At 39.6% G+C, this 22,272-nt stretch overlaps 2 protein-coding genes across 5 annotated transcripts in view; one reads left to right on the plus strand and one right to left on the minus strand.

Moving 5' to 3' along the window:
- Positions 1 to 22,272, minus strand: part of COL4A3 (collagen type IV alpha 3 chain) — a 105,697-nt gene that overhangs the window by 65,289 nt on the left and 18,136 nt on the right. The window contains exons 7-8 of one of the 4 annotated variants that reach the window (XM_080409925.1): positions 20,135 to 21,423; positions 16,475 to 16,565 (exon numbers count right to left, since the gene is read on the minus strand). In XM_080409925.1, coding sequence (XP_080266051.1) covers positions 16,475 to 16,543 — 69 coding nt within the window. In that variant the 5' untranslated portion in view covers positions 16,544 to 16,565; positions 20,135 to 21,423. Of the gene's footprint in view, positions 1 to 1,703; positions 2,059 to 12,477; positions 12,585 to 16,474; positions 17,603 to 20,134; positions 21,424 to 22,272 lie in introns of those variants that run through there. The other 3 variants (XM_080409926.1, XM_080409924.1, XM_080409923.1) reach the window with 3 other exon arrangements.
- The window catches only part of COL4A4 (collagen type IV alpha 4 chain), an 86,520-nt gene continuing 69,365 nt past the window's right edge, over positions 5,118 to 22,272 (plus strand). The window contains exons 1-4 of the mRNA XM_080409964.1: positions 5,118 to 5,230; positions 7,767 to 7,806; positions 9,833 to 9,910; positions 21,358 to 21,492. Of these exons, the coding sequence (XP_080266090.1) occupies positions 5,175 to 5,230; positions 7,767 to 7,806; positions 9,833 to 9,910; positions 21,358 to 21,492 (309 nt within the window). The 5' untranslated portion in view covers positions 5,118 to 5,174. The remainder of the gene's footprint in view (positions 5,231 to 7,766; positions 7,807 to 9,832; positions 9,911 to 21,357; positions 21,493 to 22,272) is intronic.

The raw sequence follows: 22,272 nt of genomic DNA on the forward strand, positions 1-22,272 counted from the left end.
TTGGTGAAACTCTGTAAAGACAAGTGCAGGGATTCTACCGAGGTTGCTAAAAATGTTGAAATGCTTTACTGGGCCATATGCGAGGTCTTACTTGTTGATACACCTCCTTTTTCCTTCCTTTGTAGGTAAAAATATGAAACAGGGCGACAAGATCAACAAGATCAAGCCGGAATAGAGGCTTAGAAAAAGTATGAGTGTGTGTTTCAGGGGGACGGGAGGAGGAATGCCTGGTACACAGCCTGCACTTGTTAACAGCTATCCAGAAGCACATCTGATGATGTCCACCTCTTAGGAGAAACAAGAGCAATAAATGGGAGGTACCAGCAGAGGAAGAGAAGAATGGAATAAAGAACAACAAACTAGGTCAGAAGCTGGTCTTGAGTTTATTCCTCTTCCACATCTGGCTTTTACAGCAAAGATCAGATCTAGGCAGAGCCTGAAACAACTCTGCAGAAAACATGTACTTTGCAAATAGGTCTGGTACCTCTGTTCTACATAATAACCAAGAGGTATTTTAATTCCATTACAAACAAAACAATTAGATCTTTGTTAAATGACTAAACTTGACTGCAATTTAGTCAGAGTGCCATGAAAGAAAAACATGTTTGGTGAGGTGCTTATGCTGTTTCCAGACACTTTACCCAGGATGGGCGAGTGAAAAAGCTACAGTATTTCAGAAGAAACATTACTTCTAATTAGTCTGCTTCAGTTAATTACAGCAGAATAATAAAGTAGATAATTTTTTTTCCTTGAACTGCAAAACATTTTGATAGGCAGTAAAAAATTCTGATGCACTGCATCAGAGCTTTACTCACACATGTGAGGAGAAATTAACATTGTTGACTATTATGGGAGAAACAGAACTTGAAATTTACTGAAACTGGCAGTTTCCTGTGTTTGATGTCTATCCGAAATTTACTGAAACTGGCAGATTTCTGTTCGGTAGCTGCCAGAAACGTTAAGAGCTACACCGACCGATTTACACTCACAGATGACTGCTCATCTCCCAGTTAGGAACGTACAATCCAAATGTTAAAACCAGACAGAGGAGAAAGGAACGGCAATGACTACAGTACAATTTATGGACCAAACGGTGACGCACACTCATTAAACCTGAAAGACAAACTGTGAATCGAGTTTGTAACGAAGGCAGCACAGGTGGTCCGGCCGGTGAGCGCTGCTCTGAGCGCATTTACCTCAGAGACCATCCGCACCCAGCACCGCCCTGTCCTCGCCACATCCACTGCCCCTGCAGAGCGACGCGCTGCCCGTGGGACAGGCCTCCGGGGCCGCCTTCCGTGCTCACGGCGGGACGGAGCCCCCCATCCCCGCAGGGAGCCCCCCATCCCCGCAGGGAGCACCCTCCCCCCGGCCAGGCCGCCGCCGCGCTGTGCTTCCCCTTCGCACCTGAGGCGAGCGGTGACGAAGCGCCCTGCGCGGGGGCCTCCCCGCCCGCGCTTATCCCCGCCTGGCAGCGGCGCAGGGGTAACGGTACCTCACCTCGCCGAGCCCGGCTGCGAGGTACCCGGCGCGGGTGAGGCGTACCGTTGTAAATACAATAAATTCACCCCATCTTCCTCGCAACTTGCCAACGTGCCGGCGGAGGGGGCCAGGTGCTCGCCCCGCTCTGCCCCAGGTGACGCTGCCGCAGCCGCCGCCGTCCCGCCGCGCCACCCCGGCCACTCCGCCCCGCGCTCACTCACCTCGGCCGTCGCGGCGCGGCCCGGCCAGAGCAGGGCGAGCAGCAGCAGTGGCGCCAGGCGGCTGGGGCAGCCCCTGCCGGCCATCCCCGCGCCCGGCGCTGCCTGCGCGGCGTCCCGCGGAGCTCGGCCTGGGGCGCTCGGACTCTGCCCCCCGCCCGCCCGCGGCTTTTGGCCTAGGGGCTGCTGCTGCTTCGCACCCGCTCCCGGCGCCCTGGGATGGGCACAGGGGCCGGGCCGGGGCGGGGCCGGCCGGGTCACCCCTCTCCTCCCCTCTCCTCTCCCCCCGCGTCTCCTGCCTCGGGCACTGCCGGTCAGCCGCCGTCCGTCCTCGGCGGGCATGGAGTGAGCGAGGAGCCGGGGGCTTTCCCGCCTGGGAGCTGAGGTGAGCGCCGCGGAAGGGCAGCCCTGGGCGACAGTACCTGGTGTTCGTCATGGGCCGTCCCGCCTGGTCTCGGCGCCTGCCGGGGCTGAGCAGCTCGCTGAGGGGAGCAGCCCCGCTCCGGGACAGCTGGGGGTGTTCCAGGTTACCGGGCTGTCTCCGTCCCCCGCCTGCTTCTCCCCCGCCGCCGTGAGGGCGCAGGTGGCGGGCGCCGCCCGAACAGCCTCGGGGCTGCGCGGCGGGAGCGGGGACCCGCCCGGGCAGGGACACGGCCTGGGCCCGTCGGCAGCGGCCCGGCGGGGGAGAACGGGCCGGTTACACCGGCCGGGAGCGGGGCGGCAGCGCCGGATGCGTGTGTGAGGCGGTGCCGGGGAGCGCCGGCCGCAGCCCGGGCCCTCCGCGCCATCCCAACGCTGGCCGGGCGCTCCCGGGCGCTGCCCGCCGTGTTTTCCTTTCAGCAACGCTTTTCTCTCTCTCCAGTGTTTTCTTAATGAGACAGCGGAGACCAAGAAGTCCCAGAAAGGACAAAGTGCTGCCCCACTGCATAGATGTAAACCAGTGAGAAATAGGTGATGAATGTTTCTCCCAGGCTTTCCGCATAGCTTATCACAATATAAAGGTTTTCTGAATGGAAATGTGATTTGTAAAGTGTTAGCGATATGTAAAGTTTATCACATTTATGTCACTGACAGAAGTACTGCATCTTCAAAGTAACATCTCACCAAATAAAGTACTATTCTGAGGTGGCACAAACTTAGAAAGGGTGTTGGCCAGGCCAGCCGCTGTGATCTTACTTTATCGGTAGTGTTCAGGAATGCTGTACAGGAAATCCCATGTTACAGGTTTTATAAAAATTATACAGAAAAAGCAACAATATACAGCAATATAATATATGTGTGTAAATGTATTTCGGAACTACTCATGAACTAAAAACCTAAAGCCTTTCATGAGCATAACCTGGTACCACCTATTTCACAGACCCTGAGCAGCTGGCTGCTATATAGTGTGGCCCAACAGGATGGTAGTTGTGTGCTATACTTGAGAAAGAGCAAGTAGTGTTGCATTATGAGATTGTCACATAAAAGCATATATGCCTTTATGTGAGTTTCTAGGACGCAGATATATGACTTCAAAGTAACATGGAGCTGGAACAAAGGTAAGATCGGCCATTGATGTTCTCTCTCCTGCTTGTTACTGCCATAATTGATGGCAACTATCCAAAGAAAGTGTATGAAACCTTGATGCATGGTACTGTTGCTGATATTGTTGTAATCCATAATATCTTCAGTGAGCTACAAACTCAGAGAGATGTCCTTGTCTGGCAAAACAGCTGGCCAGGCAGGCTTAACATCAGTTGTGTCAAAACATCTACCTGCAGCTATCTGTAGAAGTACTTAGGGGGAAAAAAACCCCACCAGTGCATGAAAAACAGAGAGGTCAACCTTAACACTAGAAACCAATTGAAAGCTGAAAGAAATTAAAGTTTGACTTTTTTCACAGTAACTTAATGATTTTAGCTTTGATTTTGTTTTCTCAGTTCTCTATGGTAAAACCAGGATAACAATATTTTCTCTTTTTGCAGATAAGGAATATTTATATGGGAAACATTATAGCTGTATGAGTTTATTAAAAATTACAAAATTTCATAGGACACTGTAAAAGAAAAAATAGGGCTTAAGGAAAGGATGAAAAGAGCATGGAATATATCCATCATGAATGAGACAGAAGTCCTATGCAAAACAGCATGCATGTTCTTATACCTAAAATTACTATCCTAACCATATGCATAAAAGAACCACATTAAAATTGAGCACAGAACCCTAATTTTTATTTCCTAACTTCTGAATCCTTGACTTTGCAGCTTCAGTGGTCTTGCTATACATGATGTTGGTTTCTTTGGATGTAATGAGGCTATAGTTAGGTCTTCTCTGATTTTTCGTATCTCGATAACTGTAGTTGTGTGTCTGCCTCCAACTATGGCTCATGTCTCGTGGTCTTATTTTATCAGACACTCTAAGAATGAAGTTGTCTGTCTTCTTGGTCCTTGTCTAGAAACCTAATGTGTAGGTTATATTATAGTGCCAGCTTTTCCCCTGCTGTCTTTTGAGAATTTTATGAACTGAGGTTTGGTGATGCTTGTATAAAACCTATTCCTTTGGTGGTATTGAGTGTGTTATGCTGGGGATATTTTATTTTCTTTTGAATTAGGTAAGTATTCTATTGAAGTAACTGTTGTGATTACTACAAATTGTAAAACATTAGATCAATTCGACATATCAATCTAAATAACACGTTGTAGTCCTTATATGAATGCATTGGCTGCTGAACACTTCAAACTGTTGGAAGCTTGTTAAGAAAAAGATAGGTTTTACGTAGCCATGACGAAATAGCAAGCAGAATGGTTTAAGTCTTCAAATCATGCATTAAGTATGACTTCAAACTGTGTCAATGGCTTGGATCAAAATGGATTTTAATTTGAAAATAAAAGGTTTTCTGCTAATAATAAAGCAAATGTACCCAATTTCAATTTCTTCTTCATCTTCAGAAGCTGTTTGGATAATTAAATAATGATATGGATAGTGGGCAACAGGAACAAATTTCTGAAAAGTCTAACACATTATGACTGGCTTCAATTTTCCATTTGAGGCTATCTGTCCCTGCAGTATTGTATTGCCTCACAATCTTGCTTATTTTATTTATATTATTAATGTACTTTTTAATAGGCTGAAATCTTGTACCCTTTTATGTTGATCTGTAAAAATTCATATATAGTCCCCTTGAAATAATTGAGTTGCTGAAAAAATAAAATGCAGCCTGAATATGAATAATATAATGTAATACCAACATAAAGCTGTGCAGTATGACATATGTAAATGATTAAGACATATTTTGGTTATCCAGTAATTATTCATGTTTGTCCATCAAATGTATTTTTTAATATAAACAGGTTCAGAGGGGAAACAACAACAACAATATGGAACAGTGTTTATAGACCATCCACAAACAGAAGGAAAGAGAAGACCTGCTGTTTAAAAAAAAGAAAAAAGGAAGAAATAAAAAGTGCTGCATATACAGATCCTCAATCAGTGTGAATGGCATTAACAAAGGATTCGTTTGAACGGATTACGTGGCTTATCACAGCTGCCTGGTGAGTTTTACAGATCACTAAATTTTTTTACTAGAGTCACTGAGATACATTCTTAGCTATCAATTTAACAGTAATAAGAAATCACCAGTTAAATTATTTGTAGCCTGTCATAAATTTGATAAGCCTATATGATAATTTTTTGTATTATTTGATTTTGATTGCTGGTCTATAAGTTTATACCATTTAAATTTCAGTTACTACACTATTTAAATAGTAGGAAGCAGTAACTATTCTGAGTCTGTTTTAGGAGGAAAGATATTTCTACATTCTAGTGATGAATATGTTTGGAGAAAAGTAATGAACAATTCAAACCTGATTGCCTGTCTCAGAATAATTTTGTAGATGAGGGAGAATTATTAAAAGGCATGAAAAAAACTTTTACAGACTATGATGGAAATACTTCCTAGCAGCTGTGGCAGGAGTTCTTTCTGGAGGAAAATGATCCTTAGGAGATTAGGATCACCATGGCCTGGAATTTTCAGAGTGGTGTGGGATCAGTGATTCTATCTCAATGACATCTTCCAGGCAAAGTCAATCCACTATTCCTTCTTTATAAAACTTCATGCACTGGGCTTTTTAGGAATGTGATATTATGCTTTTCTAGCTGGGAACTTGGCCCAGCAAATGTACCTTGCTTGAACCTGACACCCTCACTGCTAGGTGGTCTTGTGTTGTGCTAATATACCTGAACTCTCTCCAGTGTCTTTTTCATGTTTATTTGGTTTATGCAAACCCAGGGTCCTTGTTATTCAGTTTTTCCCCATCGTAGCAGCCTTCTATCCCAGCCACCTCTCCAAGGGTAGCTCTTGCCTTTTTTTCTGCATTATTTGTGAGTTACCCTTTACAGTCTTGTACTGATTGGAGTACATACGCAACATCTGTTTGGCTTCAGGAGGCAGGGATTTTGAAATGACAGAGATCAATATGGCGAATACATGCCTGCTCTATATGACTGGAAAAGGGGAAGATTGCAGCACCATGCATCAAGAATGTCATTATCAGATGTCCATTTCAGTTGTGCAAGGGCTTCATAAGAACTTGACATTTTCTTAAATGAAAAATAACTCACCCCTGGCCAATGTTGATACAGGAAAAAAAATATTTAAGAGACTGTCTTCAGGTTCAGAAGGTTAGAAGCAAAAATGGCCTTAAATTAGTAACAATCACAGAATAAACATGCTATTTTCTGCTACCTGATTTAAATGTCCCTGTGAAGTTAAATCCTTTCTTATTTGATGCATTAAAGTATGAACTACTGGGATGCACAAAACTTCTCTACCATTTACTGCTACAGCTGATCATCTGGCAGTCTCGTATTGTTTTATCAGTCCTTTGTTTCTCATTTAGCTTGTTTGACTTTAGAAGCAAGTATGAGCTTCTGTCTTCAGTTACCACTAATTATGTTCATAAATATTTTGTTTCTGTAAAATCTGTGACTGAAAAAAAGCAGCAGGCAACATGGGTTTAAAAAACATATAAAGTAAAGGTATGGAAATGGCTAAAATATGTTAGATTTGTCAGTGTTTATCAGTATATATCAGTGCATGTGCAGGTTATATAATTTGCAGTTTGAATCTATGAATAATTAATAGTCAGGGGAAGTAATCATCAGTTTGCTGGCACAGTTCTCAACTCCAAAGAGTTGGCCATGTGAATTACAAAGAAAAAATAGAGGTTGATCTCAATAGGACTTTGGGAAAATTTCCTAAATGCCTAAATAGTTGCAGGGTTGGAGTAATTTTGATACAGACTTCACTATAGCCTGGAGGATAAATACACAGTAGTCTATATATAATGGCTGTATTTATTTTATCACTTCATATAATGAGTGAGCACCTTAGCTCTCATTAATGATCATGTTAGTATTAACAATAATAATGGTTATTTCCAGTATTGCTGAAGAAATTTTGGGCTACCTTTTGTTTTAATTTATTCTCGTTTTTTGAATGTAGAAATCATAAAAGACATGATTTCAACTTTGTAATTGATCACTAGCAATGGTTGGCATGGACCTGGGCTTCCCCAGCAGCTGCTCCGGAGTTGTGGCTATTTTGAGTACTGCTTTGCTCCCTGCCTTTTCTCTCTCTCTCTCTCTCTCTCTCCCCCTCTCTCTGAGCGAAAGAAAAGAGCATCTGCTAATTCATTTGGGGGCAGATGCAGATCACCTCTAGCTCTGCGCAATCTTCACCCGATGGTGTTTGTGGAGAAATCTGTCTAGGATGTTTTCTCTCTGGCCATTCCTAATTGTGGGATTGGAAATAGCTTATAAGGGGGAAGTTACAAGAACTCTTACATGGCCTTATTCACGCCTATCTGTTTGTACTCACAAATCCAAAAAGACAAATATATATAGCATGTGCTGACCATTTCCTGACAGTGCATACCCCTTATTAATTTACTCTTTTACTATATAATCACCCCAAACAGTACTTAATCGTGTTAATACACGTTTCTTACTATTTAGAGGCTATGTTTTTGTGAAGGGTGGATGGTAGAAGTTTAGTTTTAATTTAGCTTTCTCCTTTTTTTCAATTAGGTGGCTTCTGATTGTTTTTTCAGCACAAGAAATTGACGGGGTAAGTGACATTGATACATACTTTAGATAGGTAATAGATATGATGGTGTAGTTCAAAAAAGTAACACTACATACACCAAAACGACCTATATTTCTGTGGGAAAACTGTGATGTTTCTTTCAGTATTTCTGCAGTTCTCACTTTCTGTTCCTGTTGCTCAGCCTAACTATTTTGTGATTTTGTCTTTTGGATTCTTCTAGATTATAACTCTGGCATCTTAAGATGCTTTTGGAAAGCTGCACATTAAAATTCTCTTGTATTCTCTTGTGCACTGAGTCTGTCTCCTTCCTCATGAAGTCCCTTCAATGGCTTTACATTATAGCATATATTAAACATTAGCTTTCAAGCCCTTCCCTGTATGTTAGTCTAGATCTTAAACTGGCCTCCCTGTACATTCCCATCTCTGAAGCCAAAATTTCATATATCATATAGTCTCAGTATCTACTTTATTTTCCTCTCTGTACTGTCCTCCATAGTAACCTTATGTTTGCAGTGCCCTCACTGTTTCTTTCAAATATTTAAAAGCTTTTTGTTGATTCCCATCCCACTCCAAGTCATCCCTTTTTCAATGAACTGTTGAAAATTTAAAGTTTTTTAAAAATAAGTGTGTTCAATTAGAACAAAGGGTAACAGCTTATGTGTTATTAGAAACTTGCATTCCACTGACATTCCAGTAGAGGCAAGTTTTTAATAACTAGGTGAGAGACTAGTGTGGAGTAGATTAGTAATTTCATGGGAAATCCAGTGTGTGAAAGAGAAGCAATCTGTGAGAGATACTGTCATACCTTCTTGTTCTGAGGTTTGGGAGTACCAGATATTCTAAAAATATTGTAGATAGAACAGATTTGTTCCTCCTTATCTAATATTTTGTCAGCGTTTTCTCCTTGAAAAAGTATGAACCTGTGGTGTTCTGTTGGTTATTAAAACCAGTAACAAAACAATGTTGACCTTGATAAAAATGAAATCCACACTGAGCAAATATTTTCATGTTATCACTATTTACTTGTTTACCTAAATTATTCTTAAGTCTTTTAAGTCCTTGTCGTACTTTTCTAAAGGACTTTGATAATTTACACAATTTTGCTGAAAAAATAATGTCACCTAGTGGACATTCCTACCATCTGAGTTTATAAATACATATGGTGTGTATAATTGGTATATGTTTAATACTATATTTCAGGGAATAGAAAATAATAAAATCCTGTTCACTTACCACAGAATAAATCTACTGAATTTACATTTTATTTTGTTTTCATTTCTCCTAAAATATGCTTTTTTTCCTCATTGCAACCTGATGGAACAAAGTAGTCACCTCTTTGCTATTAAGAGGACAAATGACAGAAAGTTTCAATACAAGAAATAGGTAAATTAATGGTAGGCAATGCATAATAATACCATGCACATACTTCTTCTTTTCATTTGACAAGAATTGAATACAAGGCTTTATTGCTGAGTGGGCTTGTTGCTCTTCAGCCTGTTTTGCCTTTTATTATTAATTGTAGTTAAACGATCTCCTAACCTAATGTGATGAGTTACAAATTTCATATTATTACAAATGAAAATCTGAGTCTGTTAATTTTTTTCTAGATGAAGTCTATTTCCTTAATTGTATTTAGCTGTAATATTTAGCATTACTTAACATAACTTGTAGGTAATGTCTTTCACCTTCTACAGCAACAGTAATAAGCTTTTGCTTATTGCTTCTCCTTTGCCAGCATGTTTATGCTGATGAGAGGTCCAAGTATGTTAGGAGGATCTCAGATGTAGTATTGATGTTTGCATTCTTCTATTAAGCAAGCATTGGAAAATGTTCATATATGTCAAGCTGAAGATCTACATGATATTCTGATGTTTGCTGCTATGCCAAGTTTCTTCATCAGAAGGAAATTGCTCTGTGGTTATGCAAGGGTAGCAAGAGCTTTTGCCTTAAAAATCATCTAATTGGATAATATGTCCTGTTGACAATATTTGATGAAGTGATTGTTGTCTGTTGCACACTGATAAATCCATAAACTTTTAATTTTTAGGGAGGATATGCATATATTGACCCATGTGCGGGACAGGATTGTTCAGTTTGTCGGTGCTTTCCAGAAAAAGGATCAAGGGTAAGTGATGATTAGAAGTAGTGATAATCAGTGTTGTAAATACCGTTCATTTTGTGCACATCGCTGTACTTTAAAATCAATATGGTTGACATAAATCAATATTTAGACAGAAACAAGTCTGAATATAGCAAACTAGCATAATTCTTTCACTGGTACAAAGTACAGCTGTCATTGAAGGAAGTTAAGATTGTTTCGAACCAAGTTTACTTGTAAATTAGGTTTGTAATAATTGTGGTGCCCTTTTTGTGTTAAGAATTCTTTGAGATCAGCCTAGTAGTTAGACAAAGGTCATTCTTAATAATGTAGTAAGTTTAGAGATCTATGCTCATTTTCTACTTAGAGGTTAGTTAAAAGAGAATGTCTATGCCATTTACTAGTTTTATGAGAACTTAGGTGTTTCTTATTTGGGTTAGGTGATTCTGGAAAAGCTTGCAGACTTTTTATTTTACTAGCTTATCACACTAAGTATATTAAAAAAATCTGGATTGTTTTTGCCTTGTAAATAATTGTAAAACACTGAATGAAGTCAAGGCATTTTCATGTTATACACTAAAATTAGTAACTGTGCATGTTGCTATTTGTTAAACTAGTCATCACTGTACCATATTTCAATTATCTTGTCTGTTCTTTCTGAAAATACATATCTATATAGTGATAACAGTTTCAATGTTATATGAGGGCAGGACTTATTTAGATACATGTCCTGATTAGTGAACAACTGAAACATTGTCAGTTAGTGATGGAAATTATTTTCTTTCGAAGTGCTAATGTTAAAGCTTAGGGTTAGAAAGCTTGAACATGGTGGATCAGTTTCTAGAAGACCTGCATTTGTTTGTGTACAACCTGAGTTGCCACAAAAGCAAGACACACCTTTTCCTTCCTGTGCTTCTGCTGTTAGCTGTATGCTTTGCTGTGTCATGATCACTGCTCTGGTGTCCTTGATCCTATCCAAATCCTCCAGGATTATGTCTAACCAAAGTCCCCCATGCTGTAGGATTTTCATAATAGGGGCCTAGGATACGTCTATCTCTGTAACACTGTGTTAACAAAAGGGCATTCCAGGAAAAGTATTTTGACTAGCAGCATTGCAGTGTCTCTCAGCAGTACTGAATAGACTGATTTGGATACCAAAAACCTGATCTGAAGTGCAATTTAAAAACAACTGACTTTGAAGCTAGAGGAAATTTCCCTGATTCTGGTTCTCTCTCAGTAGCCTTGAAGTTCTGAATTACATGCCCATAATCAGTCAATAATACATGCCCACCACAGTCATTGTGGCTCCATCCTAAGCTGTCCTCCCCACCACAGATAAAGTGAACGATAGCTCACACATTTGCAGTTAATTTTCTACATAATTCCAAGGATTTGGACCTAAGTGCCAAACAGAAGTGTAATAACATTTAAAAATAAATTAAATGTTACTATGAAAATGTAGATCTGAGAATTGTACCGTTATCTGAAACAGCTCTGAAATATGTATGCACACACTGATGGATAAAGTGTCTCCAATTTAAAATGAATTTATATTTCATGCAATCATTTCTGTTAATCAATATCACAGAATCACACAATAGTTGGGATTGGAAGGGACCTCTGGAGATTATCTAGTCCAACCCCCTAATAAACCAGGTTTACCTAGATAAAGTTGCACAGGATCATGTCTAGGTGGGTTTTGAGCATCTCCATGGGAGACTCTGCAGCCTCTCTGGGCAGCCTGTTCCAGTGCTCTGTCACCCTCAAGGTAAAGAAGTTCTGCCTCATACTCAGAAGGAACTTTCTGTGCCCCTTGTCCTGTCGCGTGGCAGCACTGAAAAAAGCCTGGCCCCAGCCTCTTGACACTCATCCTTAAGGTATTTGTGTGCATTGATAAGATGCCCTCAGTCTTCTCTTCTTCAGGCTAAACAGATCCAGCTCTCTCAGCCTCTTCTCATAAGGGAGATGCTCCAGTCCCCTCACCATCTCCGTAGCCCTCTGCCAGACCCTTTCCAGTAGCTCCCAGTCTCCCTTGACCTGGGCAGCCCAGCACTGGACACAGCACTCCAGATGTGCCTCACCAGGGCAGAGCAGAGGGGGGATCACCTCCCTCCACCTGCTGGCCAAGGCCCTCCCAGTGCACCCCAGGGTCCCACTGGCCACCTTGGCCACACGGGCACGCTGCTGGCCCATGGGCACCTTGCTGCCCACCAGCACTCCCAGGTCCTTCTCCCCAGAGCTGCGCCCCCACAGGTCAGCCCCAGCCCGTGCTGGTGCATGGGACTGCTCCTCCCCCGAGGCCTTTTTTGAACTTCATTAGGTTCCTCTCCACCGAGCTCTCTAGCAAGAAATCAAAGTACTTATCAGAGCCTACATTAAATATGGCTTAACTAAACACCACATCAGATAGACTGTTGCAAATATTTTCTGTACTAATGTATGGTGATGAATTATTTTCTATAGGATTTTTTTTAATCCTATAATCCTGTTGATTTCTAAACTTTGATGTGTTTTGCTTGTACACTCTGACACACTAACTTTGCTTTCCTAGCTTTTGCCGAGACTACCCATTACAAAACAAAAGATTTGTTTACCTTATTGTTAGCTTCCTAGAATGCAAAACATCTGCTTTATCTACTTCTCTGTCTGAATTCTTCTCCCAGGCTGGTTCCTCAGAGTTTCATGTCTTCCTGACTCCTGTCTTTTAAAGTGCAAGAAATAAATGATCATTGAAAACCTCTGGCATTACACAGTATGCAAGCCTAAAATTTCAAAATGTACAGTTTATTAAATAATCCTTCTCTGTAAAGAAGTTGAGATAAGGGCAACAGTATAAATCTGGTTGCCTAGAATGATATTTTTTCCCTTTTCACTATTTTGACAGCACAGGGTAGCTGTCAAAATTAAGAATGAGTTGGTCCCCTCAGCAAACGTGCTGAAAGCACGAAAACTTTCTAGAAAATTTATGTAGTTGCTGGCAAAAGGCAGTGGAACAGTAATCTCATCCAAACCAGCTGGAAAGCCAACCTTATAGCAGCCCTCAAAATTCAGTCTTTATACGGTTTTGTTAAACCAACTGCAGTATCAGGGGCTTTTGCAGAGGCTGCATAAGAAAGGCAGCATCTGAGTAAGCTGCATCAGTACATGTACTGCATTACATTGATATATGTAGACTAGTCCATCTATTATTTTTTTTTTTAAAATATTTTTTACCACAGGGAGCCAAATGTAGGGTATTCCCTTCATGATCTTCCATTGAACATGGTAATCTAAGACTTACAGGGAGAAAGGGCAAATTGTCTCATTATTGTACTGCTAAGGTATCATCTGTGGTAGAAACACACAAGGTCAGACCTATTATTAATTGATTAAACATGTTATTCAGACTCTTCCAAGAACTGCAACCAAATCCTTCATTAGACTAGCTGGAACGTGACAATTTGTATGTTAATCTTTGTTGTTGGCTGAATACTTCCAGAGTTCCTGTTTCAATGGAAAGGTTCTGTTAACTTTTATCTTCTCTTAAAAGTGCACTGAGTGAGAGGCTGTTTAACAAAGTGCATTATTTGTTATACACTTGGTGGAATACATAGGAATTATTATCCATAGGAAAGATGCAATGTTGTATCATAATGCAGACTTTGTGCTAGATAGATACTGCTGGTCCAACTTACACATCTGAATAAGAACCTAGAGCAGTTTGTTTCACACAATCCTGATGGTTACTTCCCTACATCCTTCTCCACACACTAATGAAAAGGAGATTTTTAGAGCAGTCAGAGTATCTATCTCCTGATAAAACAGCAGTTATATAGGTTCAGAGTTAAGGGGTGCCCATCTGATAAGGGCTTCACTTTGTCAGCGGACTGTGAGGAAAATATTGTTACTAGTTTCATCTGAGGGATTTTTTTTTACATATAAAACGCTATGACAGGTATTTGATGACATTGCCCTTTTACAGGTTTTAGAATGTTGCCTTCCATTTTAGATCTTCAGTGGAAGCATTGTCACTGGAAATTTAGCTAGTGAAGTGAACAAACAGGTCGTTTCTGTGTTTAGAGCAGACCAGTCAATCCATAACAAAGATTTATACTAAAATTAAGGTAAAACAAAAGTCTTGAAGATGATATAAATCAACTTTGTTTATTTGTAATTACCAGTGACAAGGGAAGCATGTTCACATTTTGTAAAACTAAAAACATTGTAAGCTGTGTAAGCCCTTATCCTTAATGTTTCTTCACTAAAACAGTAAAAAACTAGGGTAATAAGAGAATAGACATGTAAAATTAAACTCTAAATATATTTAGGTGTATGAGTTGAGTAGAATGGGTGTCAGGAATGCAGCATACTCTGAAGACCTCAAATCTTGCCCTACTGTCTTTGGCATAATTACATTTCTTTCTACCCATTTTATTGAATGCAGTTTAAAGCTGTGGTTACCAGGACAGTGTAAGAAAATTGTACAAATGACTGTGAATGCAATGGGAATTAAGACTTTCCCTTCTAGTTGTCCATTTGAAAATCTTTTAAATGTCAACATAGAAAGCCTTCTTCATTCTAAGTTAACAAGGTCATTGAGGTTTTAAGTAGAAAGGTGACCATAGGAATAAGAAAAGGAAACTGCCATGGCCATACTTGAATGTACTGAAATTGGGCAAGTTGGAAAAAAAGTAGAAGCAATAGGTGAACTTTTATTTAATATTTACATAAACCAAATAATCTTATGCATTGGTTGTCATATTGGGTTTTAAAGAGTTTGTATACCTGTTTTTTTTTATTTCTCTCAACCTTAGATAACTGTACTATAAACAGATTTACACTACTATTCATTACCAAGAAACCACTGTTTGAAAAATGTCACTATTACGAGTAGTATATCCCTTTCTGATATCATTACAGTTGTCCACATTACAATGAAAGTTCGAGTTCTTTTTAATTGGGATTACAGCCTTGCTGGAATTAGTTTTACATTATAGTATTTATCTCTTGATCTCATGTCACAAGCCAAAAGGACTCTTTCTTCTATAGGACACCATTAAAATGTGCTGTTAAATCTCTTTGCACATCCTGTGTGCTACTATACATATTAATTTAAGAACTATAGAACAGATAAACAAGGGGAGAATGTCATTAGTGAAAGTATATGCAGCAGTGAGCATTCTATGTGATTTTTAGTGTCAGGCTAGAACAATTAAAATTTTCTTCTGCCTCTTCCAGCCAAGATGTACGGTCTTCCAGTAGGCAGTAGCACTCAATGTTTTTAATTAGAGGCAAACAGCAACTTCATAGCTTTAGGGTTTTTACCCCTCCTTCTCTTTGGTCTCCCATAAAGTGTGATTTTAATTTTCTCCTGATATGTCCAACAGACAGTGAAACCTTTCCTCCATTTCCTCCTCTTTCTCTAACTTGGGAAATAATTTCCTGAACTCCTGCAGTGTGGTATCAGAGGCCCCAAAAAATGCTGGCTGCTCTAACAGAATTTAGATGGCTAAAAAAATGTTTGCAGTTAGCACTGACCGACTGTAAACCTGTCCTGTGGCGACCCCAGAGTTTGATCCCATTCAATTCCTTTGGCTTTGTTTATAGAGTTAAGTAGATTTGGAAAGCAAGCATCTATTCATGACCCAACCTGATCTAGCTTCTATGAGATCATGTGAAATGCCTGGAGCAAAGTGAATAATAAATATAAGTCAGCAAGACCAATGTTCGTTCTTTTGCAGATGAAGCAAGTGGCCTATTTTCATACTAGTGTAGGAGACAACCTAGCAAACAAAAATCTAAACGAAGGGTCTCACATTTTTTGGCATTTGAGGTGTAAGGAGTAAGCTTTCACAAGAGATGCTAAGTCAGTTGGTTGTCACGGATAAGTTAGAAAGTCAGCTGAGGTATACCTCAGGGCAGTGGGATGAGAATGGTGAAATTTAACTGTATAGTAGGTCTGTCTTCTGGCATCACTTCTCTTGCAACCTCTCCCTAATAGATTTTGTGGGTTGTTACATCTCCCTAGTAGATCCTGTGGGTTAACTGAGTCTGATTTACAGCACAATGTAAACACATTTAAGATTCACTAACTGGGAAACTGCGAATTCTGTTTGTTTTGGGGAGCAAGAGGCATTGATTAAATTACATTTTTTTGCACATCAGTATGCAATGGCAGCCTGTCATTCACATTGTATATCCAGCACTTATATTTGAATTTTCAAGCTGCACACTCAGGAAATGAGTATGTAAAATCCATCTATTTGATATCAATCACCTGTGCTTAATTGAATCCACTATCAGAGATGTATTCACACTGAGAAATCCCAGAGCTCTCCCACTATTTGCTTCATACTTGTTGATAATTTTTCCCAGTATATTAGCTATGATACAGTTTAAAAGTTCCTGAGACCAATTATTTTCTGTGGTATTTCTATTGCCTTTCACTTACATTCACTGAGAACCATAGAAAAACAGACCTAGAGAAATGAGACGCCTGAATCAATATCTGAAGCAGACCACACATTATTTTATATAACTGAGCAGAGCAGTAGGCAGTTCTCTGGCTCCAGAGGTTAGTATTTGAACTGGTAGGAAATGGAGCCCGCTTACCAGAATGTGGAATAGGAACAGGATCACTCCATTCTCCCACCGTAAGGTCTCTTTAAGGCTGTTCTTCATATACAATGGCCAGCTACAGCATCTGTAAATTAGCATTTTTCATATTAGACATGTTTCCACATTTTTCAGGTGTTCTGATCTTGTTAAATTATCCCTCCTTTTGTTCTTGAGCATCTTTCTTTCCTTTAATACTTCTGGTTCCTGTCCCACCATACTAAAAATTGTGGTTTTCTCAGGGGCTGCAGATTGGCAAGCTTTTCCACATTAGGTAAGACAAGACTCTGCAAAATCATTATTTCTCATAGATTTGAGTCAACCAAAAATTGCCAATTGGTGAGTTGTTTCAATAAAGGGAACCTGAGCAAAACTTAATTTTATTAGCTAATCTGATGTTAATTACTTGTGGTTTCAAATGCTCCTCTATTTGCAGAGCTCTGCTTTCACTCATTAAGTGTTTTTTAGAGTTTCAGTGCCAAATTCTGTCTTGTTCAGTGTTTGTTTAACACAATAGTGACACCCACTGGCTTATTGGATACTTTTTTTTCATGGTTCCACAGAATTAAAACACAAAACAAAGTACACCATGAAAAATGTTTTCAGCACTTCTGTGATTTGTTGTGCTTCTGTGAAGTATCACTGTGAATACTAAGCAGTAGCATCAGGTACTATGTTCCTGTAGCATAGTGAATCATTGAAAAATATGAGAAAAGAGCACAAAGTTTTCCAGTACTTTGCAGCGTGATCCAGATGCTGAGACAAGTCAAGCACCAAGAGTTGCTATTATATTTAATCGGCTCAAAATATGACTATAAAAAAGAAGTTATCTAATCCTGAGAAGTCATTATGTGATCTGCTGTTTCTGAACAAACTGAGAATAAAGTACATGCTACATACTAGTCTGAGCCCCCCTCATTGTTTAACCCACAGTCACAGGAAAATTTTTCTCTGGTAGGACAAGAGAGGCGATTTAATGATTAGTTGTGTGCTTTCTCAGATTTATCTGATCTTGATAAAGTTAAAATTTGGAGCCTTGACTTGCAGTGAAAATGGTTTTTGTCCCAGTCCTACACGGTTAAGAGTGGAGGAGTGGAAACTTCCCAGAATGGATAACCCTACAAGCCGTGGAACCTATGGCTTTGCTCAGTAACAGACCTGCCCTACCAAAAGGGGAGACGACATGGGTGGAGCTTAGAGTAGCAGCAGATGCTGCCACCTCACTAAGCAAATTACAAAAGAAAACATCTGTCTGTAAATGCCATTGTGTGCACTCTTCTCTTGCCCCCAAACTGCTTTGCTTTCCTCCCTTTCTCTGTCCTGCTGGTAAAATGAGAAAGACTGGTTACAAGCCAGAGTCTCGTGCAGAAAGAACAAGGGCACTATATTATTTGCCTACAATCTGATTCTGTAGAGTTGCTGGGCATTTTCGCTTTTGTTCATGTGAACAGAAGGTAAATGCACTTCACAAATCATGGGCACATCCACATAGCCTGTAACATAGGGTACTGTCCTAACTGAAGACAATAACTGGACTTCTGACTTCATCAATAATGAGAAGCAAGACAGAATTCACTCTAGTAGCATGAACCAGGTTTTTTGAGTTCTAATCAAGACTCCTTTAAAACATTGTGCTTTCAGACAATTAAGTGCTCAGGGCACTCAAAAAATAAGGCGCTCTTTGGTGTCTCAGGTGACCAAAAAAAGTAATTCCAAATAACCTTGGCCATTGCCTTTTCCAAACAGTATTAAATGTTTCGCTGCATGATTCTGAAGTATTTGCAGTCTTAGTCTTATGAAACATACTTAATTTAAAAAAAAAATAGTCTTGTTTTGTCAAAAGTGAGTTTCTTACTGCAGGTCAAGCCCAGGATATGCTAAAATAACAGACCATAGTCTTGGCATGGGTAGTTCCTGACCTAGACAATTAACAAGGCATTGAAATCCTAAAGGAATTTATTGGCATCAGATGGCAGGGCAGGCATAATATTCTGTTCATTTTAACTGAGCTAATTTGTCATTTCCACATGAGCATGACTACCTTCATCCTCTTTATTTGTACAGCTGTCCTGAGACTGTAATGCTGTGGTAGTCACATTGGATGGGCACAAATAATAGATGTGATAATAGGTGTTATGACATGGTATCAGTTTGGTCTTAACAAAGCTCCCAGTCATTATCAGCCTTTGAGCTGAAAGAAAGAGAGGCAATCCACCAGCTTCACATGGCATGCTAAAGTTGTATCAGCTATCAAACCCATTGTGAATTCTGGATTCAGTGACTTTGTTTTATGACTTCATTACCTTCTACTGAGGACATAAACCATGGAGTCAATTAAAAGCACAGGGTAACAACTAATGAAGACCTTTTATCAACCTAAAGGACTACATGTTCTGAAAGTGTTTATTGGTTAATTATGATGGGTAATTACCACAGAATTCATAGTGTCTCAGCTTTTTTCTGAGTACTAGCAAAACCATGTTTCTTCACTGTCCAAAGGATATAACATGATTTGAAAAATTTTCTCTTTCTGCTATTGAATGCAGAGCATATAGACTATGAATTAAAAATATTAAAGTTGCTGCAGAAACTTGATGTCAACAAAATGCATTGTTAAGACAAAGGCATTAGAGCATTAGTGAGAAGTATCTTACACATTTTTTGCCTGCTGATGAGCGTTCCGTTTTGCATGCCAACAGCTAGTTCAGTGTACTAAACATACTGCTTCCAGTAGCATGAATGGTTCAAACAGTTGTATTTTACTATATCATTAGTCTCCTTCATTTAACTTTTCTTATAATCAGAATTATGCTTTAATTACAATGGTTACCCACTCTTTTTATCAAGTATTTAAAGGATTTAATAGCTGCTTTAAGAGTACTTAAATGAATAAATTCAGTTTTACAACAGAGGATGTGCAAGGCACTGCCAATAGACAGGCTACAATTGTTCATGCAAGCAAATACTCAAACACCCAGAATCCTCCTGACTGTCCATTCATTGTTATCAAGGATGCAGAATCAGCAGATTTTAATACTAGTAGCCTTTAATTTGCATAATGTTTTACACTACTCAAATTATGGTATCAAGAAAATTGTAACCGTTGCTGAGGACAACATGCTGATTCTACCCCAGAACTTTTGCCAGTGACTTCACTGAAAGCAGGATCAAGGTTTAAGTGAGAGGAGCCAGTAAAGACAAATAGAACATGAGTTGCATGAGGATACTTTTTCAGGTAGTCCTTATTTGTAAGCGCAGGACTTCTTTTCCTAGCCTCTGGACTAAATACCTGTTCGTAGCTTTAGGGCCAGTGGTGATACAGTCCTGCTTCCAGTACTGTCTGTATAAGCCTATAGTATGTTCCTGTTCCAAGCACGCAGTAAATTACCTTCTTATTATTCTGTTTCTCTGCTAATTAGATTGAATGATGCATACCATACATTTCTGCACTTCATGTCCATCTTTCAAATCACACTGGTTTTACTGACATATTTTAAAAGACAGAGAAAAAATAAAATTAAATTTAGGCCCCAGCTTGCAATTCACAAGATTTTGTTCAGACAGATTTAGTCTGTGAGATGTTTACACTGAGAAGCAAGCAATTCAGTTCTGTTGCTTCAACGTAATTTGACTCCTGAAGCTAACACATATGCTTACCATCACCTTTGGTTTCTGTCATTTCGTTTTCCTTCAATCCGTTCACAGAAATAAATGTATGGCCTGTCATCTCTGTGACTGGAAGTTGTACTGAAATATCCTTTACTGCCCTCAAGTGGTCTTAGAGCCATATGCTTTTCTCAGGAATGCATGGGGCTCCATTTTGCTCTCTTTTTTAATAATGTGGTGTAATTGATCGATGAAATCTGAAAAGAAAGCAAAACGCTCTTCAGCTGGGAAACAAAACAAGTTATAACCAAACAAAGATAACGATACAGAATGAAAAAGATGAGTAAGAGAAAGAAAGACCTGTAAATATGTAGATTCTGTAGGGTGAAAGTGCAGACAGCTCACATGTGAAATCTGATTAGAAAGCTTGCTTTATTCAGCACTTTGAATCTATGACTTAATAGGTTTTTAGCAGCACAGAACAAAACCGGCAAAAAACTCCAGAACAACTCCACACCAATGCTATTGACTGTCAAATTCAGTTAGCATGGGAAGTATTTTTACTTCAGGAGAATATATATGACCTTGGAAAAGTTCATAGAAATCCATGGAGATGGTCTGTATAGTACAGTAGGTACAGATACTCCATTTAGAGCTACTGACAGATAAAATTACACTTTGCAATCTCCCAAACTATTTTAACGCAATCTATTAAAATAGGTACTTTTTGTAAATATGTTGGCTAATAACTATCATTTTTTTAATGCAGGAAACTTCAGAACTTTTAAATAAGGCATTAAGATCCGAGTGATGATGAAAAATACATGAGCTAGAAAAAAATAAGATAATTAGCTTACAGCAAGAGGAAACTCTCTTGAGTTGTTCTAATTGTGTACGAAGTTCTTTTGTCTAAAATGTGCCATCACTTCTCTGGTGGCAAAAATAGGATGTTCAGCGGAGTCTTACGCTTGCAGAAAGCGATACTTTGGTAGAGCCAGGAAGACTTGCATTTTATCCCAGGCATCTCAGCGAGGCAGTGCTGGAGACCTGATGAAGGTGAAAAGAAATTATCACCTTGAGCAAGTTGTTAAATTTGAAGGTTGTGTTCCTATAGCATCTAATGCAATGAACAGACCTGCAGGCTGTACAGCAAGCTTTTGAATCGTGAGTATGTATACATTGTAAGCCTTGTTTTATTCATACAGCCATCTCTGAAATGCTGCCTGCTGCGAGCTTTACAGCAGTAGTCATTCACTTCTTTGGACTCTTTTCAGGGTCAGCCTGGTGAGCTGGGAGCTCAAGGCCCAATTGGGTCCTTGGGATTTACAGGACCAGCTGGTCTGCCAGGAGAAAAAGGACAGAGAGGTGAGAATGGGCAGCCTGGGCCAGCTGGAGAAAAAGGTGATAAGGTAGGAAACACCACAGACAGTTCTTTTAGGTGTATACAATATGTAATGTTAAATACTGGCAAGTGAAACAGAAGCTGAATGATCAAAAAGCATTTGCCCAACTATACTTTTGCTCACACAAAATTCTCACAGGAATTAATTACAGCTCTCTTGAAAAAATGTTTCAGCAGATTTTTGCTATGGATTGCAAAATTAGAACTATCAGAAAATACAAAATAAAATGAAACAGATCCAGTTGGATTGTTATGTACCATGTCATCCTCTTTAACCTCCAAGAGGGCTGTGGGAGAAACGTGGAGCTGAAGGAGTATGGTGCTTTTAAAAGTGCTGTACACTAAACAAAATTTTATTACCGCTTGTGGACTATAAGTTGCACTTCAGGTCCATAGCTTTCATAGCTGTACAATCCCTGTGCTTCGCTCTTGGTACTTTATATTAGTTTTAGTGGTCTAGTTCCACTGATCTCAGTGGATGACCAAAATCACTGAGGTCAGTATCTGTCTAGTATATCTGAAATGTAAGTGTTGTAAATGGAAATTGTGCTACTGGTATTATCAAAACAGGAACAGGGTTGTGAATTTATGTACAGAATTTATTTATAAATTATAGGCAACTTCCCCTTCTCTGTAATTTTATAATATTTGGAGAATGAATGAGAGTTAGACATTTATCCTGTACTGTACCATCCTTTACATGACACTGGTCTCCTGCTAAGTCTGTATGAGTTTTTTCAGATATTTACGACAATTGCTGCTTTTGATTCATATTTCAAATAAGACT

Source organism: Falco punctatus (genome assembly GCF_963210335.1).
Source record: "Falco punctatus genome assembly, chromosome: 13".
NCBI classification, from domain to species: Eukaryota; Metazoa; Chordata; class Aves; order Falconiformes; family Falconidae; genus Falco; species Falco punctatus.